This window comes from Leucopleurus acutus (genome assembly GCF_964270905.1).
Source record: "Leucopleurus acutus genome assembly, chromosome: 20".
NCBI lineage: Eukaryota > Metazoa > Chordata > Mammalia > Artiodactyla > Delphinidae > Leucopleurus > Leucopleurus acutus.
In genome coordinates this window covers 52,067,069-52,079,782 of record NC_139162.1, presented here as the reverse complement: position 1 = coordinate 52,079,782, position 12,714 = coordinate 52,067,069, and the positions used below count along the sequence as shown (strand labels likewise).

General features: G+C 54.4%; 1 protein-coding gene across 1 annotated transcript; it reads right to left on the bottom strand.

Moving 5' to 3' along the window:
* Positions 1-5,575: 5,575 nt before the first annotated feature.
* LIN7B (lin-7 homolog B, crumbs cell polarity complex component) lies at positions 5,576-9,025 on the bottom strand (the record flags this gene model as incomplete). The annotated part of the gene is made up of 6 exons (XM_082861923.1): positions 5,576-5,685; positions 6,030-6,193; positions 7,236-7,445; positions 8,109-8,180; positions 8,456-8,574; positions 8,989-9,025. 6 exons carry the CDS (start codon positions 9,023-9,025, stop codon positions 5,664-5,666), a joined length of 624 nt encoding a protein of 207 aa, XP_082718049.1. The 3' UTR covers positions 5,576-5,663.
* Positions 9,026-12,714: the final 3,689 nt, after the last annotated feature.

Here is a 12,714-nt window from a genome sequence, read left to right as displayed (position 1 = left end):
GTCCTCACCTGCTATTCAGCCCAACTCCTGCCTCCTTCAACTTCCCAGATATCTAGATATCTAGTTCCAGGAGAATCTAAAGACCCACTCCAGTCGGGAAAAACAAAAATGGTGGGGACAATGCTAGCCATCTCCCACTACACAGGAGTCTAAGATCCAGCTACCTCTTCTCTCAGGTCACAGGAATCTAGGTCCCCTATCCCTCCCTTCCCCCAGACTGAGAAGTCTGAGCCTCCAGCCTTCTCCTCCCCAGTCCCAGGAATCAGAGACCACATCCCCTCCCTCCCAGGACACAAGAGTCTGGGCTTTCAACCAACAACCCTAGACCCAGAAATCTCAGCCTTCAGACTTCTGCCCCCTCAGAACTCAGAAGTCAAGGCCCCCAGGACCCAGGGGTCCAGGTGCATGAGCCGCGGGTGGAGATGAAGGGAGGTCTCCTGAGCCACTCCCTCCGCACACATCAGGTCAGACGGGTCCATCTAGCTGAGCCGAAAGCAGGAGGGACTTTGACTCCTTCTCTCCTTTCTTTCGCTCCCTTCAGGCAGAGGCATAACCGGTTCTCAGAGTGGATAATTTCCAGCTCCACCCAATATTCGGACTATGTCTTAAGCCTGGGACTGGGGCCTTGGACTCCTGGGAGGACAGGAGGGGACTGAGGGACCTGGGACCTGGGAGAGGAGGCAGCTGGGCGCCTGTAACCTTGGGTCTTTGAAGAGGTGCATCTGGGAATCTAGACACCTGAATCCCAACACTCAGAGGTCAGATTCAAGAAAATGTTTATAAGAGGGCAGGCCAGACTTAGACCAAAACCCAACATGGTATCTAAAACCCAGAATCTACTCATGAGATGCAATTAGGGATGTTTTAGGGAGGCTGTTCTAGAACTTCAAATTCCCTGAGAAGGAAACAAAATTCAGCTAGGCTGCGTGTAGAATCTAGAAGGCCACGTGCAAGAAGACACAGTACAGAGTGCAGAAAGGCCATACACTTCCACATTTACAATGTGCTTGGGGTAGGATCCACACATGGGGCCAGATAGAAGGGCATATTCTAGAGCCCAGGTCTGGAACTTTGAACAAGCCAAGAGCAATCCAATAACTTAAAAGAGTGTCTGGGTCACCCCAGAACCCCAAACACAGAGGGGAGGGTAATGATATCTAAGAACAGACCTAATGCAGTACATAACAAACCTAAGTCAGGAGACATAATCTAGACATAATCTAGAACTCAGAACCTACCAGGGATGAAGGCATAAAGGTATATTTTATCTTTACAGAATAAAGCAGAGATCGCATGCTTGGTTTTTTCATGCATCTAGATAATGTTAGAACTCAGAAGGCAGAATATATGCTCTAGAATTCAGAACATGCCCTGGAGGCAAAGGAAAACCTGGAAAATAGCAAGGAGTTTGCCTGGAACTTAGAATCGCCTGGGGGAAGATGCAGAAAGATGCATTTTGGCAATTGAGAATTTCCTGGCATAAGGACTGAGCTGGCAAAGGGGGTGGGGATGGGGGTGGTGTGTTCTAGAAATGAGGACATTTCTAGGCTGAAGACTCCAAAAGAGGAGAGAGCCTAGAGCATGTTTAGAATGTTGAAGTGGCAGATGGAGGAAGCCCCCAATCCACCAGGGGACAAGTTCTAAGCCAAGGTCACACCAGGGAAAAGATGGACAGAGAAGGTGGGAATGGATGAGCCGAGAACATAGAACCTGAGGAAGGAAGATGCGATGTACAACACTTCAGTGGGAATCCTCGAGATTTAAGACTGTAGTATTGGATGGAATGTAAAATAGGGAAGTGCAGGGACTTCCCTGGCAGTCCAGTGGTTAAGACTTGGCGCTTCCACTGCAGGGGATGTGGGTTCGATCCCTGGTCACGGAACTAAGATCCTGCATGCCACACAGTGCAGCCAAAATAAATAAATAAAAATTTTAAATATAATTAAATAAAATAGGAAGTGCATTCTAGAATGGACAGCACACTTTGGAGAAAGGCTAGAGCACATAAATGCAACACACATATTCTTTTTTTTTTTTTTTTTTTTTTGGCGGTATGCGGGCCTCTCACTGTTGTGGCCTCTCCCGTTGTGGAGCACAGGCTCTGGACGCGCAGGCTCAATGGCCATGGCTCACGGTCCCAGCCGCTCCGCGGCACGTGGGATCCTCCCGGACCGGGGCACGAACCCGTGTCCCCTGCATTGGCAGGCGGACTCTCAACCACTGCGCCACCAGGGAAGCCCGGAACACACATATTCTAGCACTTAGAATGCCCCTGGGAAGAGAATGGAATCTAGAGCAATGCCAAGGATGTGGCTAGAACCTAGAACACACCCAAAATGAAATTTTAGAAGAAAATAAGCAAGGACTGGCTTCTTAAAAATTGGAACATGTCAGTAATTCTCTGGTGGTCCAGTGATTAGGACTCTGCGTTTTCACTGCTGAGGGCCTGGGTTCAATCCCAGGTCGGGGATCCAGCAAGCAGCATGGTGCAGCAAAGAAAAAAAAAAAGGAACTTGTCGAAGGGGAGGGTGAGATCAGAATTTGGCTTGGGAGCATTAGCTAGATATTTGAATTTACCTGGGGAAAGTCATGCCTCGAATTTAGCATCTAGCCTAGACTTCAGAACAGTACCTTGGGTGAAAAAGGAACAAAGATGTTGACTGGGAGTGTTCTAGGATTTAGGAAGAATCTAGAACACGAAGCATTGCCAGGGCGCATGTTTAGGTGGAAATGTGGAAGACAATTCTAGATCACAGAATGAACCTAGGCCATAGAACACATCTGGAGGAAGGGATGTATGTTTGGCTCACCAGTCTGAGAGTGTATTCGAAGGATGTGACATCATGATATGAAAGAATCGTGATGGAGTGCTGGAAACATCTCAAAAAGCTGGGTCTCAGGGGAGAATGTTGGAAACCCCAGGGAGCCCAGAACCTGAGATGATACAGAGATGAAGCAGGGGTTTTTCAAGGCCACCAGAGATGTCAATCTGATGGGCAATTGTGAGGCTGTAGGGACTTGGGTTCGAAAGAGTAACAGCTGAGTGGCTAGACACTTGGGGTGGTGGGTGGCAGAGCTGGGGAACTGGACTCCTGAATCGCTGTGGAGGCCAAAGCCAGGAGATGGAAGTTTGGAGCCTGAGTCCCTGTTGGATGGAGGACCGGGGTAGATGGCTTTGGTGGGCAGAATAGAAAGTGGGGTCTGAACTCCTGGGTCCCTGAGGGGAGGCAGGATCAGGGACAAGGCATCTAGGTCTCCAGGGGGCAGCGTGGGTAGAAGTCAGAGAATTGCATTAAGAATTGCATTTTGAGTCCCTGAAAGGAAGAGAGTCATGGCGCCTGAATCCCTAAGGGGGCAGATGCTGGGGTGCCAGGTGGATGGGTATATTTGTCTGAGGGGCATAGGGGCTGTTGAACTGTCTCTGAAGGGAGCAAAAGCTGGAAATCTGGATTCCTAGATCCTGAGGGGGTGAGGGCTACCAGCTGGGGCCTTTAGCCAGAAGAAGTGAGGACTGACAGGGCTCCCAGAGCCCGGTGGGATCTGGGTCCCCAGATGCCAAGATCCCTAAGGTGCACCAGGCAGGAACATTCAGAAGCCCTGACTCCTCAAGTAGAAGCTGGGGTCTCCGAAACCTGGGTTGTTGAGGGTGGAGCTGAGAGCCTGGCCAGTGGAACCCTGAGGCCCGGGCGCCCAGGTCGGGAAGGGCCTGGGTATCCCCAGGTCAAAGGCGCGACGGGGGATATCCCCGCGTCGCCGGCGCCGCCTCCCCGGCGGCAGCAGCAGGAGATGGGGGACGCGAGGCTGCCGAGAACGGTGACCATGGACAGCTCCAGAGCGGGCCTGTGTCCAGGGCGGCCGCCGAGCCGGCCGGGACTGAGGGACTCGGCCGGCTGTTCAAGCCGGCGGACCAGAGATGGGCAGACTGGGTGCGCGAATGGGGGACTATGCGGACGCGACGGGGGTGGGGGGGCGGCCGGCCCTAGCTGGGGGAGTCTGACACAGCTGCGGCCGGTGTCTGGAGCTCCCAGGACTGGGCCGAGGAGGAGGATCTAGGTCCAGAGGGGCTTCCTGGGGCTGACCTGGGAAATCCAGGCTCCTGGGCCCCGGAGGAGGCGCAAGGCGGCAGTACGCCTGGGATTCCAGGGTTCGGTTGGGGACTCTGAGAGCCGGGAGGGGCACGCCTGAGTCTCTGGGGTCGGGCTGTGAAATCTGGGCTCTGAGGTCCCAGGGGATGAAGAAGGGAATCCAGGATCTCAGGGAGGCGGGGGAAGCTCGGCGACGGGTCCCCGGGATGGGCGCTGCCAGGCGGGCCGGGCTGGGCTCTTACCTACCTGGTCCGCGGCGGCTGCGGGCGGAGCTGGGCTGCAGGAGGGACGTGGGGTGGGGTGGGGGGACCGGGCGGGGCCCCTGGCGGCGGCCGGGGCCCGGATCTGTGGCTCCGGAGCCCTGTCTCCGCCGCTCGCGCGGGCTCCGCGTCTCTTGCTCCGGCTTGGGCGCTGGGGACCCCCCCTCCCCTTGACGGTCTCACAGCCCTCTACCCCCTAAAATAGCCCCCTGCCCCTTTCACCGTTCAGCCTCCCCCCGCGAGGCCGCAGCCGCCAGATCCAGGGGTGCTCACCAGCGCCCCCCAAATCCCACCTTCCCCCGCCAAAAAATTCCTCCTCCCTCCTCCCGCCCCCCCCCGCAAACCAGCTCCGGGGCGGTCGTGGCCCCTTTAACAGGAGACTGACAGACGGAGCCGCGTGGCCAATGGGAGGCGGTGTCTGCGCCGGCCGGCGGCTAAACCCCACCTCCGAACTGCCTGGGAGGGGTCTCACGGGCGGAGAGCGGGAGGCGGGGCTCAAGGTGAGACTGCCAATAGGCAAGCGGCGTGAGGCGGCTGGGGCGGGAGGCGGAGCCCGGCAGGGGGATGATGTCACCTGGAGCGAGTGGCGCGCGGCGTGGAACGCGAGTCGCGACCCCGGATTCCGGCGGTGGCGCGCGCCGGCCCTCGCGCCGCACGGGACAGGAGAGTGGGAGTAAAGAATGGATTTTAAGGCGGGGGCAGTTCCCGGAGACACGCGCTCGGGTTGGAAGGTGGGGTGAATGCCGAGTCGGCTAGCGCACCTTATTCTGTACCCCTTGCGCCCGCCTCGGGAACTGCACGTGGCACCTCCACCCCCGCCTCCCACTCAGACGATTACGCGGCCGGGAGGGCTCCCCCGGCGGGCTAGGCTAATGGTTCGCTCCGCCCCGCCCACACAGAGGCCGCCCACTGACTTTTGCGCGTTTCAGGCCTCCTCTGTCAGACCAGATACAGAGGAAGGGGGCTTGGCCTCCGCCCTCAGAATCTCTGAAAGGTAGGGGGAGTTGTCTTCAGTTCTGACCCAGCGCTCAGACCCAGACCGGGTCCCAGCCTCCAACCTGGACTTGCTGCTAGGAAGCCGGCCAGCCAGCCTCTCCCTTCGGACCTGGGGAAAAGTCTCAAAGCTCCGCTCTCAGACTCTGAAAAGGGTCTGGTAGTGACCTCGGCTTCTCTCCTCCCACATCTCCAGACATTCTAACCCCCGGATGCAGAACAGACACAGACACTCAATGAGGGTCAAAGATCTTTAAATAAGGAGCTGGTGACAATAAATACTGTACAGGGGAGGGGGTGAGGGTTAGGGTCCAGATCTGTGGTTTCAGCCTCGAGACTCCAAGGACCTAAAAGGAGGGTGAAGAGAGGGAAGCCAAGCTCAGGGGAGGGTACCGGGGGAGGCATGGGAGAGATCCAGGACTGGGGTTCCAGAGCCAAGAGCCCAGGGAAGTGGGCTGAGGGTTCCAGAGGGAGTAGGTTCCCGATCTTGGGATGGGAGTGAGCTAACAGTCCCTAAGGTATTTAGTCAGAATGGCTTGGAGTGAGAGCCTGGGTCAAGGGTCAGAATCCCAGGGAAAGGAGCCAGGGCTGGAGGTGGCAATCAGGGCCTCAGAAATCATTGGCCTGGTTTGGGAGTCTGGGGATACTGGAGGCAGTGGGGGCCCCAGGGGTGTGGTGGCAAAGGGCTCACGAGTAGCTCTGATGTTGCTGGCGCCGCCGGGCAGAGCGCATCTTCTCAAAGCGGGCCTCCATCTCCTCCAGCACTCGAGGTGTATAGCGCACCACCAGCTTCACCGAGCCCTGGGCAGCCTTCAGCAATTCCACTGCCTTCTCATGCTGCTCACCCTCAACACTCTGCAGGGGCGGTACAGACAGCTGGGCCTGGGGCCCACCACCCTCACCCCGCCCCCACCCTGGTACCAACCCCAAGATGCAAAGGCCTCATGTACTCATGAGAGAGTCACTCTTGGCTCAGAGTCCTCCCCGCAAACCTTCCAAGTTCCCCATGTCAGGGACAAGCCCCATATGCCCTCAGTCACCGAGCTAGACCTCCAGACTCGTCTTTATTTCCTCCCTCCCGGCAGCCCGATGATCCCCAGCCCCATCCCTCCTGCCCTGACTCCCTCTTCTTTGTCCCCACCACCAGGCCCCAGCTCAGACCTTATCCTCTCCCCACTGGACCTCACCCTAGCCTCCTCCTTGGCCTTCTGGCCTCCAGTCTCTTCCCTCAGTCTATCCCCTGTAGAGTCCCAAAGGGGTCTTTCTATGCCTCCAGGCTAAGCCCATCCTTCCCCTACTCACAGCCCTCCCATGGGTCCCCAGGAGGCTTGAGACAAAGTCCCAGCTTCTCAGGCTGGCACTCAGTCCCTGCATGACTGGCCCCAACCACCTACCTAGTCGTGCCTCCATCTACTCTAAGCACAGTGATTTTAATCACCGGCATGCCCCAGTCCTTCATCAGAACCAAGCCCTTTCTCTTCACCTCGTAGGAGTGCAGAGTCACAGACCCTACCCACAACACCCTCCGCCAGTAACACCCTTCTCCACCAGCTCCTACTCATCCTTCAAAACCCAACTCAAATATTCCTTCATCTGCAAAAACTCCCCTCATCTACACTGGTCTGCTGCCACATCTGGGCTCTCACAGTGCTTTGTGCTTCCTCATTATCTCCTTGGTTTAGGACTGTTTCAGTCAGGGTCTATCTCCCTCACCAGAGAGGGACTCCTCGAATGTAGGAGCAGTGGCCAATTACTCTCAGGGTCTGCAGCAAAGCCCAGCACAGGGCCGGACACAGAGGCAGTGTTCAGTGCGTGTTGAGTGAATGTGAAAAACAGCGACTGTGCTACCTTGGGCAAGCTGTGACCCCAGCCAGCCCTGCCTCAGATCCCCACTCACCACACCATTGACTGACAGCAGCTGATCCCCACGCTTGAGGCCTCCGTGGCGGTCAGCCACACCTCCAGGGATGACACGGGAGATGTAGATGGGCGAATTCTGCTCCTTGCCCCCCATGATGTTGAAGCCCAGGCCCTCATCCGTCTTGGGTAGTTCCACTACCCTGGGATGTGCGTGGCCCTCACTGGCTGTGAAGGCGGCCACCGTGGCCTGGGAGAGAGAAAGCCTCAGGAGGTGAGGGCCCCTCCACGATGCGTATGCGGACTAGGGTGGAGGATTTGCATCAGGGAGAGGGATTTAGGCCAGAGAGCTTCCCTCAAGCACGGGGCATCTGCCACAGAATCAACACAAGATCACTCCGTAGTGACAGTACATCCCTTTTAGTCACTTTGGACACTTCAGACTGTCAAAGAGAAAGTCTCCATTTGGTGTGCGTGCGTCTTGAATAGTCAACACTTGTCAATATCGCTTTTTAACAGAGGGAAACAAGGCCTGGACAGAGCTGAGAGCCTCCAGCAAGCAGCAAGAAATAGCATCTAACTGTAGTTTAATAAGATTACAGTGTTTACTAAAGCTAGTTCACTGTTTTCATTGGTTATCTTCTAGTCAGGCATTCGGTACTAGTTTCCATTTGTAGTTGCTAAAAATGTCTTTTTTTTTTTTTTTTTTTGCTAAAGATGTCTTTATATGACACAAACTAAAAATGTAAGATTATTTAAAATACATTATAAATAAATCATAGCACGGGTGGTACATAGATATGGCAAAAATCATGAAGGAGGATACAGGAATGAATGACTGACATTAGATAGATACTGAGCTAGACCATGCGATTCAGTGGATACCATGAGCAATGGGCTGGGGGGCGCCTACCTTGGCTGTGGCGTGGGCCCGGATCTCAGCACTGCCGGTGATGTCCAGCGTGTCATAGAGTTGCTCATACACCTGGTGAGGACGCAGCAGCATCAAGGAGCCGCCAGACCCCTCCTCCCTTCAACTCAGTAGTCCAGGCCCCCAGACTCTCCCACCCAAGGATCCGCCCCGTCCCCGCAACCTAGAGGCCGCGGAAACTACAACTCCCAAATAACCACTGAGTTGAAGCGCGGGCAACCCAAGGAGGGCCGCCCCGGTAGCTGCTGGGAGGCGTAGTCCCCAGGCTCGGGGCGACCAGGAAGAGGATCACGGCCGCCCAATTGGGCTCGGCGCCGCGTTGCTCTCACCTCCCGGATGGCAGAGCAGAAGCGGCTCTGCAGGACTCGCTGGAGGGCCTGCAACTTCTGCGGGGGCAGCTCCCCGCTGCGCTGGAGCCGCTCGAGGAGCTCCACCGCCCGGGACACGTCTGCGGAGCGGGGGCGGGGCGCACAGACACACAAGTGTCAGAGACGTGAAGACGCAGAGAAGGACGGAGAGATGCGGCCAGAGACCAAGTAAGGGCGAGCGCAGACCCCGGGAAGGACAGCAGAGTCCCAGTCGGACACCCGCAGAGTCGCCCGTGGCAGAGACTGCGGCCAGTCGGGCGCCCTGCGTCCTCAGGATCCCCATACACACCCAGGCAGGGGTGTGCAGCGGGCGTCCCCTCTCTGGCCCGCTCGCCCACGGACCCTCCCACACCCACCGACTGCCCGACTCTCGGCGCCCCGCCCACCCCCGCCGGGCCCGCCCACCCGCCCGGGCCTTGCCGGGGGAGGGGCAGAGGACCGGGCTCCAGGACGCAGGCCGGGGCTGGGTGGGCAGGGGCCCCTGGCGCGCTTACCCCGCTCCAGCCCCAGTGGCTCCACCAGAGCAGCCATGTCGGCGCCGCCGCTGCGAGGCACCCGCCTGGCGGTCGCCGGCGAGGAGGGCGGGGCTGCGCGAGGCCACGCCCCAGAGACGAGCGCCTCCTGCGGAGGCGAGGCCCAGCGAGCGCACCGTCCCATCTGCAACCGCTCGGGTCTCGCTGCCCTGCCCTCAGACCCCATCGGTCTGTTGGTTGGGTTTGTGACCTCTCCTACTGCAGCCTCTGTCTGTCTGCACCGCCTGACATCTCATCTGTCCTGCTCGCCACACCTGTCTCCTGTCTGTCCCTTTTTCCCACATTCATTGGACAAACTATGTTAAACATCTGGGCCCAAGATCATGGAAACGATGGTGAGCAGGGCAGATAAGCCCACTGCCCTCCCGGAGCTTAGTCTGTGGGTGGGCGGGGGGGCAGGGTAGACAAGCAACTATGGCTGTGATCAGAATTGGGAGTGGGGAGGTGATGATCTACGAAGGACACTGACATAGAGCCCTTGAAAGTAAGATCATCAAGAGGTGGGGCGTGGGTCACTTTCCAGACAGAAAGAGCCCACGTGGCTGGATAACAGCGTAAGGATTGGAGTGGTTTATGATGAAGGTGAAAAGTTGGCAGGATACAGCTGATGCAGAGCCTTGTGTGTTGGCACACTCACGCTGAGGATTTTGGACTTCATGGTAACTCCTAAGAGTAAAATGTGATATTCAAATGTGTATTTTTTTTTTCAAATGTGTATTTTAAGATTACTGTGGACACTGTGTGGAGACTGGATTGGATGCGAGGAAGAGCGGAAGCGTGGGGCAGATCAGGAGGCTATCCCAGTAACCCCATGATGGCTTAGACCAGCGCAGAGGCATGGACGATAAGTGGACAAATTTAGAAATGTTTGGACGTGTCTTAACTGTATATGAGGACTGGGAGGTGGAGGAGAAGGGGATATTAAGGTGCTTGTGAGGCCTTTTGCTATGATGGTCTATGCTGGCGGAGGGATAGTGGATATTCTGACTTTGAGGAGCCCGTGCAGTATCCAAGGCCTGCAAGCAGTTTTGAGAATTTGGGCGAAGGTGGTAAATAAAACCATAAGCATGGACAAGAAAGTTGGAGGCAAGAGAATATAGAATGAAGAGAACCTAGAATTGAGTCCTCAAAACTCGTACATTTAAAATTCAGGAAGAAGGGCTTCCCTGGTGGTGCAGTGTTTGAGAGTCTGCCTGCCGATGCAGGGGACACGGGTTCGTGCCCCAGTCCGGGAAGATCCCACATGCCGCGGAGCGGCTGGGCCCGTGAGCCATGGCCGCTGGGCCTGCGCGTCTGAAGCCAGTGCTCCGCAACGGGAGAGGCCACAACAGTGAGAAGCCCACGTACTGCAAAAAAAAAAAAAAAAAAAAGTTCAGGAAGAAGACAAAGAATGGCCAGAAATGTAGGAGGAAACCTCAGGTGGGAGAAACCATAAGAATTTTTTTTTAAATATTTTATTTATTTATTCATTTTTGGCTGCCTCGGGTCTTAGTTGCTGCATGCAGGCTCTTCGTTGCAGTGCACAGGCTTCTCTCTAGTTGTGGCGTGTGGGTTTTCTCTCTCTACTTGTGGCCTGTGGGCTCCAGAGTGCGTGGGCTCTGTAGTTTGGGGCGCACAGGCTCTCTAGCTGAGGTGCACGAGCTCAGTAGTTGACACGTGTGGGCTTAGTTGCCGCGTGGCATGTGGGATCTTAGTTCCCTGACCAGGGATCAAACCCACATCCCCTGCACTGGAAGGCGGATTCTTTACCACTGGACCACCAAGGAAGTCCTGAGAAGAGAGTGTTTCTGAAGAAAGAAGTAGGCAGTGGTATCAGATGCTCTAAAGAAATGTAGATGTAGACAAGGCTGGAGAAGTCTGGTTGTTGCTTTATACCATCAGCTGGATGGGTAAAGTATATCCTCAGTTAACTTCACCATTAGTGGGATGGAGTCCAGAAAAGGGCTTTTGCAAAGTGAGAGGACTAGAGTGGGTTTGTCTATCCCTCTCTCCTTCCTAGTATATTTCTCTTATTTTAACAAAAAAATAACGTAGTTACAGAGTTAAAAACAAAATCAAATAATACAGAAGGACGAATAATGAAAAGCAGCAGCCCCTGTCCCTGTCCTAACTCTCCCCACTGCAAGAGGCAACAAGGTGTAGATGTTTCATCAGCTAGTTGCTTCTGCAGCTAAGTAACATACCGTTTCTCAATTTTTCAATTTTAGATGTTAGCAATATATTACACATTGATTTTCTGCTCTTACAACCTTTCCCCTCTCTTCCCATGGTAGCTTTATGGTACCAGTTTTTAGGTCAATCAATAAAGCACTCACCTTATGTCTAAGTACTTACTGTTGGCTGTAGAGCTCAAATGTTGTCCTGTGATTACATTTCCTTTCTTGAACAGCTTCTGTTCTTTTCTGTAATGTCTATCTACTTTTGTTTCCTTCGTCACACTTAAAAAAAATTTATTTATTTATTTTTGGCTGTTTTGGGTCTTGTTGCTGCGTGCAGGCTTTCTCTAGTTGTGGCGAGCAGGAGCTACTCTTTGTTGAGGTGCGCAGGCTTCTCACTGCAGTGGCTTCTCTTGTTGCAAAGCACAGGGTCTAGAGCACAGGCTTAGTAGTTGTGGCACATGGGCTTTGTTGCTCCGTGGCATGTGGGATCTTCCCGGACCAGGGCTCGAACCTGTGTCCCCGGCATTGGCAGGCGGATTCTTAACCACTGTGCCACCAGGGAAGCCCCTTCATCACATTCTTAATTTCTTTCAAACTCTCCATCACAAGATATATTACTGAATCTTTTTATTCTGAAGCTCCTTGGAAACTTAAATCCTCTGACCCCAATCTGGACCAAATGCTCGCTAGAAACTGCCATCCTGGGATTTCCCTCCACTGCTCTGCTGAACTGGAACCTCTCTTTTAAATCTCTCATTTTGGTAAAGTATATCCTCAGTTAACTTCCTAAAAAGATTGTGGAGCGAATTCCCTGGCCGTCCAGTGGTTAGGGCTCCATGCTTCCATTGCAGGTGGCACGGGTTCGATCCCTGGTCAGGGAACTGACATTCCACAAGCCGTGCGGTGCAGGCAAAAAAAAAAAAAAAAAAAAAGAAAAGATTGTGAGATTTCTCTTTCAGGAAATTTCCTCTAAGGCTTCCCTGGTGGCGCAGTGGTTGAGAGTCCGCCTGCCGATGCAGGGGACACGGGTTCGTGCCCTGGTCCGGGAAGATCCCATGTGCCGCGGAGCGGCTAGGCCCGTGAGCCATGGCCACTGAGCCTGCACGTCTGGAGCCTGTGCTCCGCAATGGGAGAGGCCACAATAGTGAGAGGCCCGCGTACCGCAAAAAAAAAAAAAAAAAAAGGAAAGTTCCTCTTTTTTTCCCTTAGCACGTCTAGTATCTAATCAACTACCAAAGGCAACTACTAGTTAATTTCAGTTGCTGTTTTCCAGTTCTAAAATTTCCATTCGATTATTTTTTAACAATTCCTGTTAAACTTTAAAAATTTTAATTTAAAGATCTCTTTTTAAAATTTTTTTGAAAATATTGATTGATTGATTTTGGCTTTGCCAGGTCTTAGTTGCAGCACGTGGGATCTTTGTTGGCTTCTTAGTTGTGGCATGCGGACTCTTAGTAGCGGCACGCGGGTTTTAGTTCCCTGACCAGGGATCGAACCTGGGCCCCCTGCACTGGGAGTGTGGAGTCTT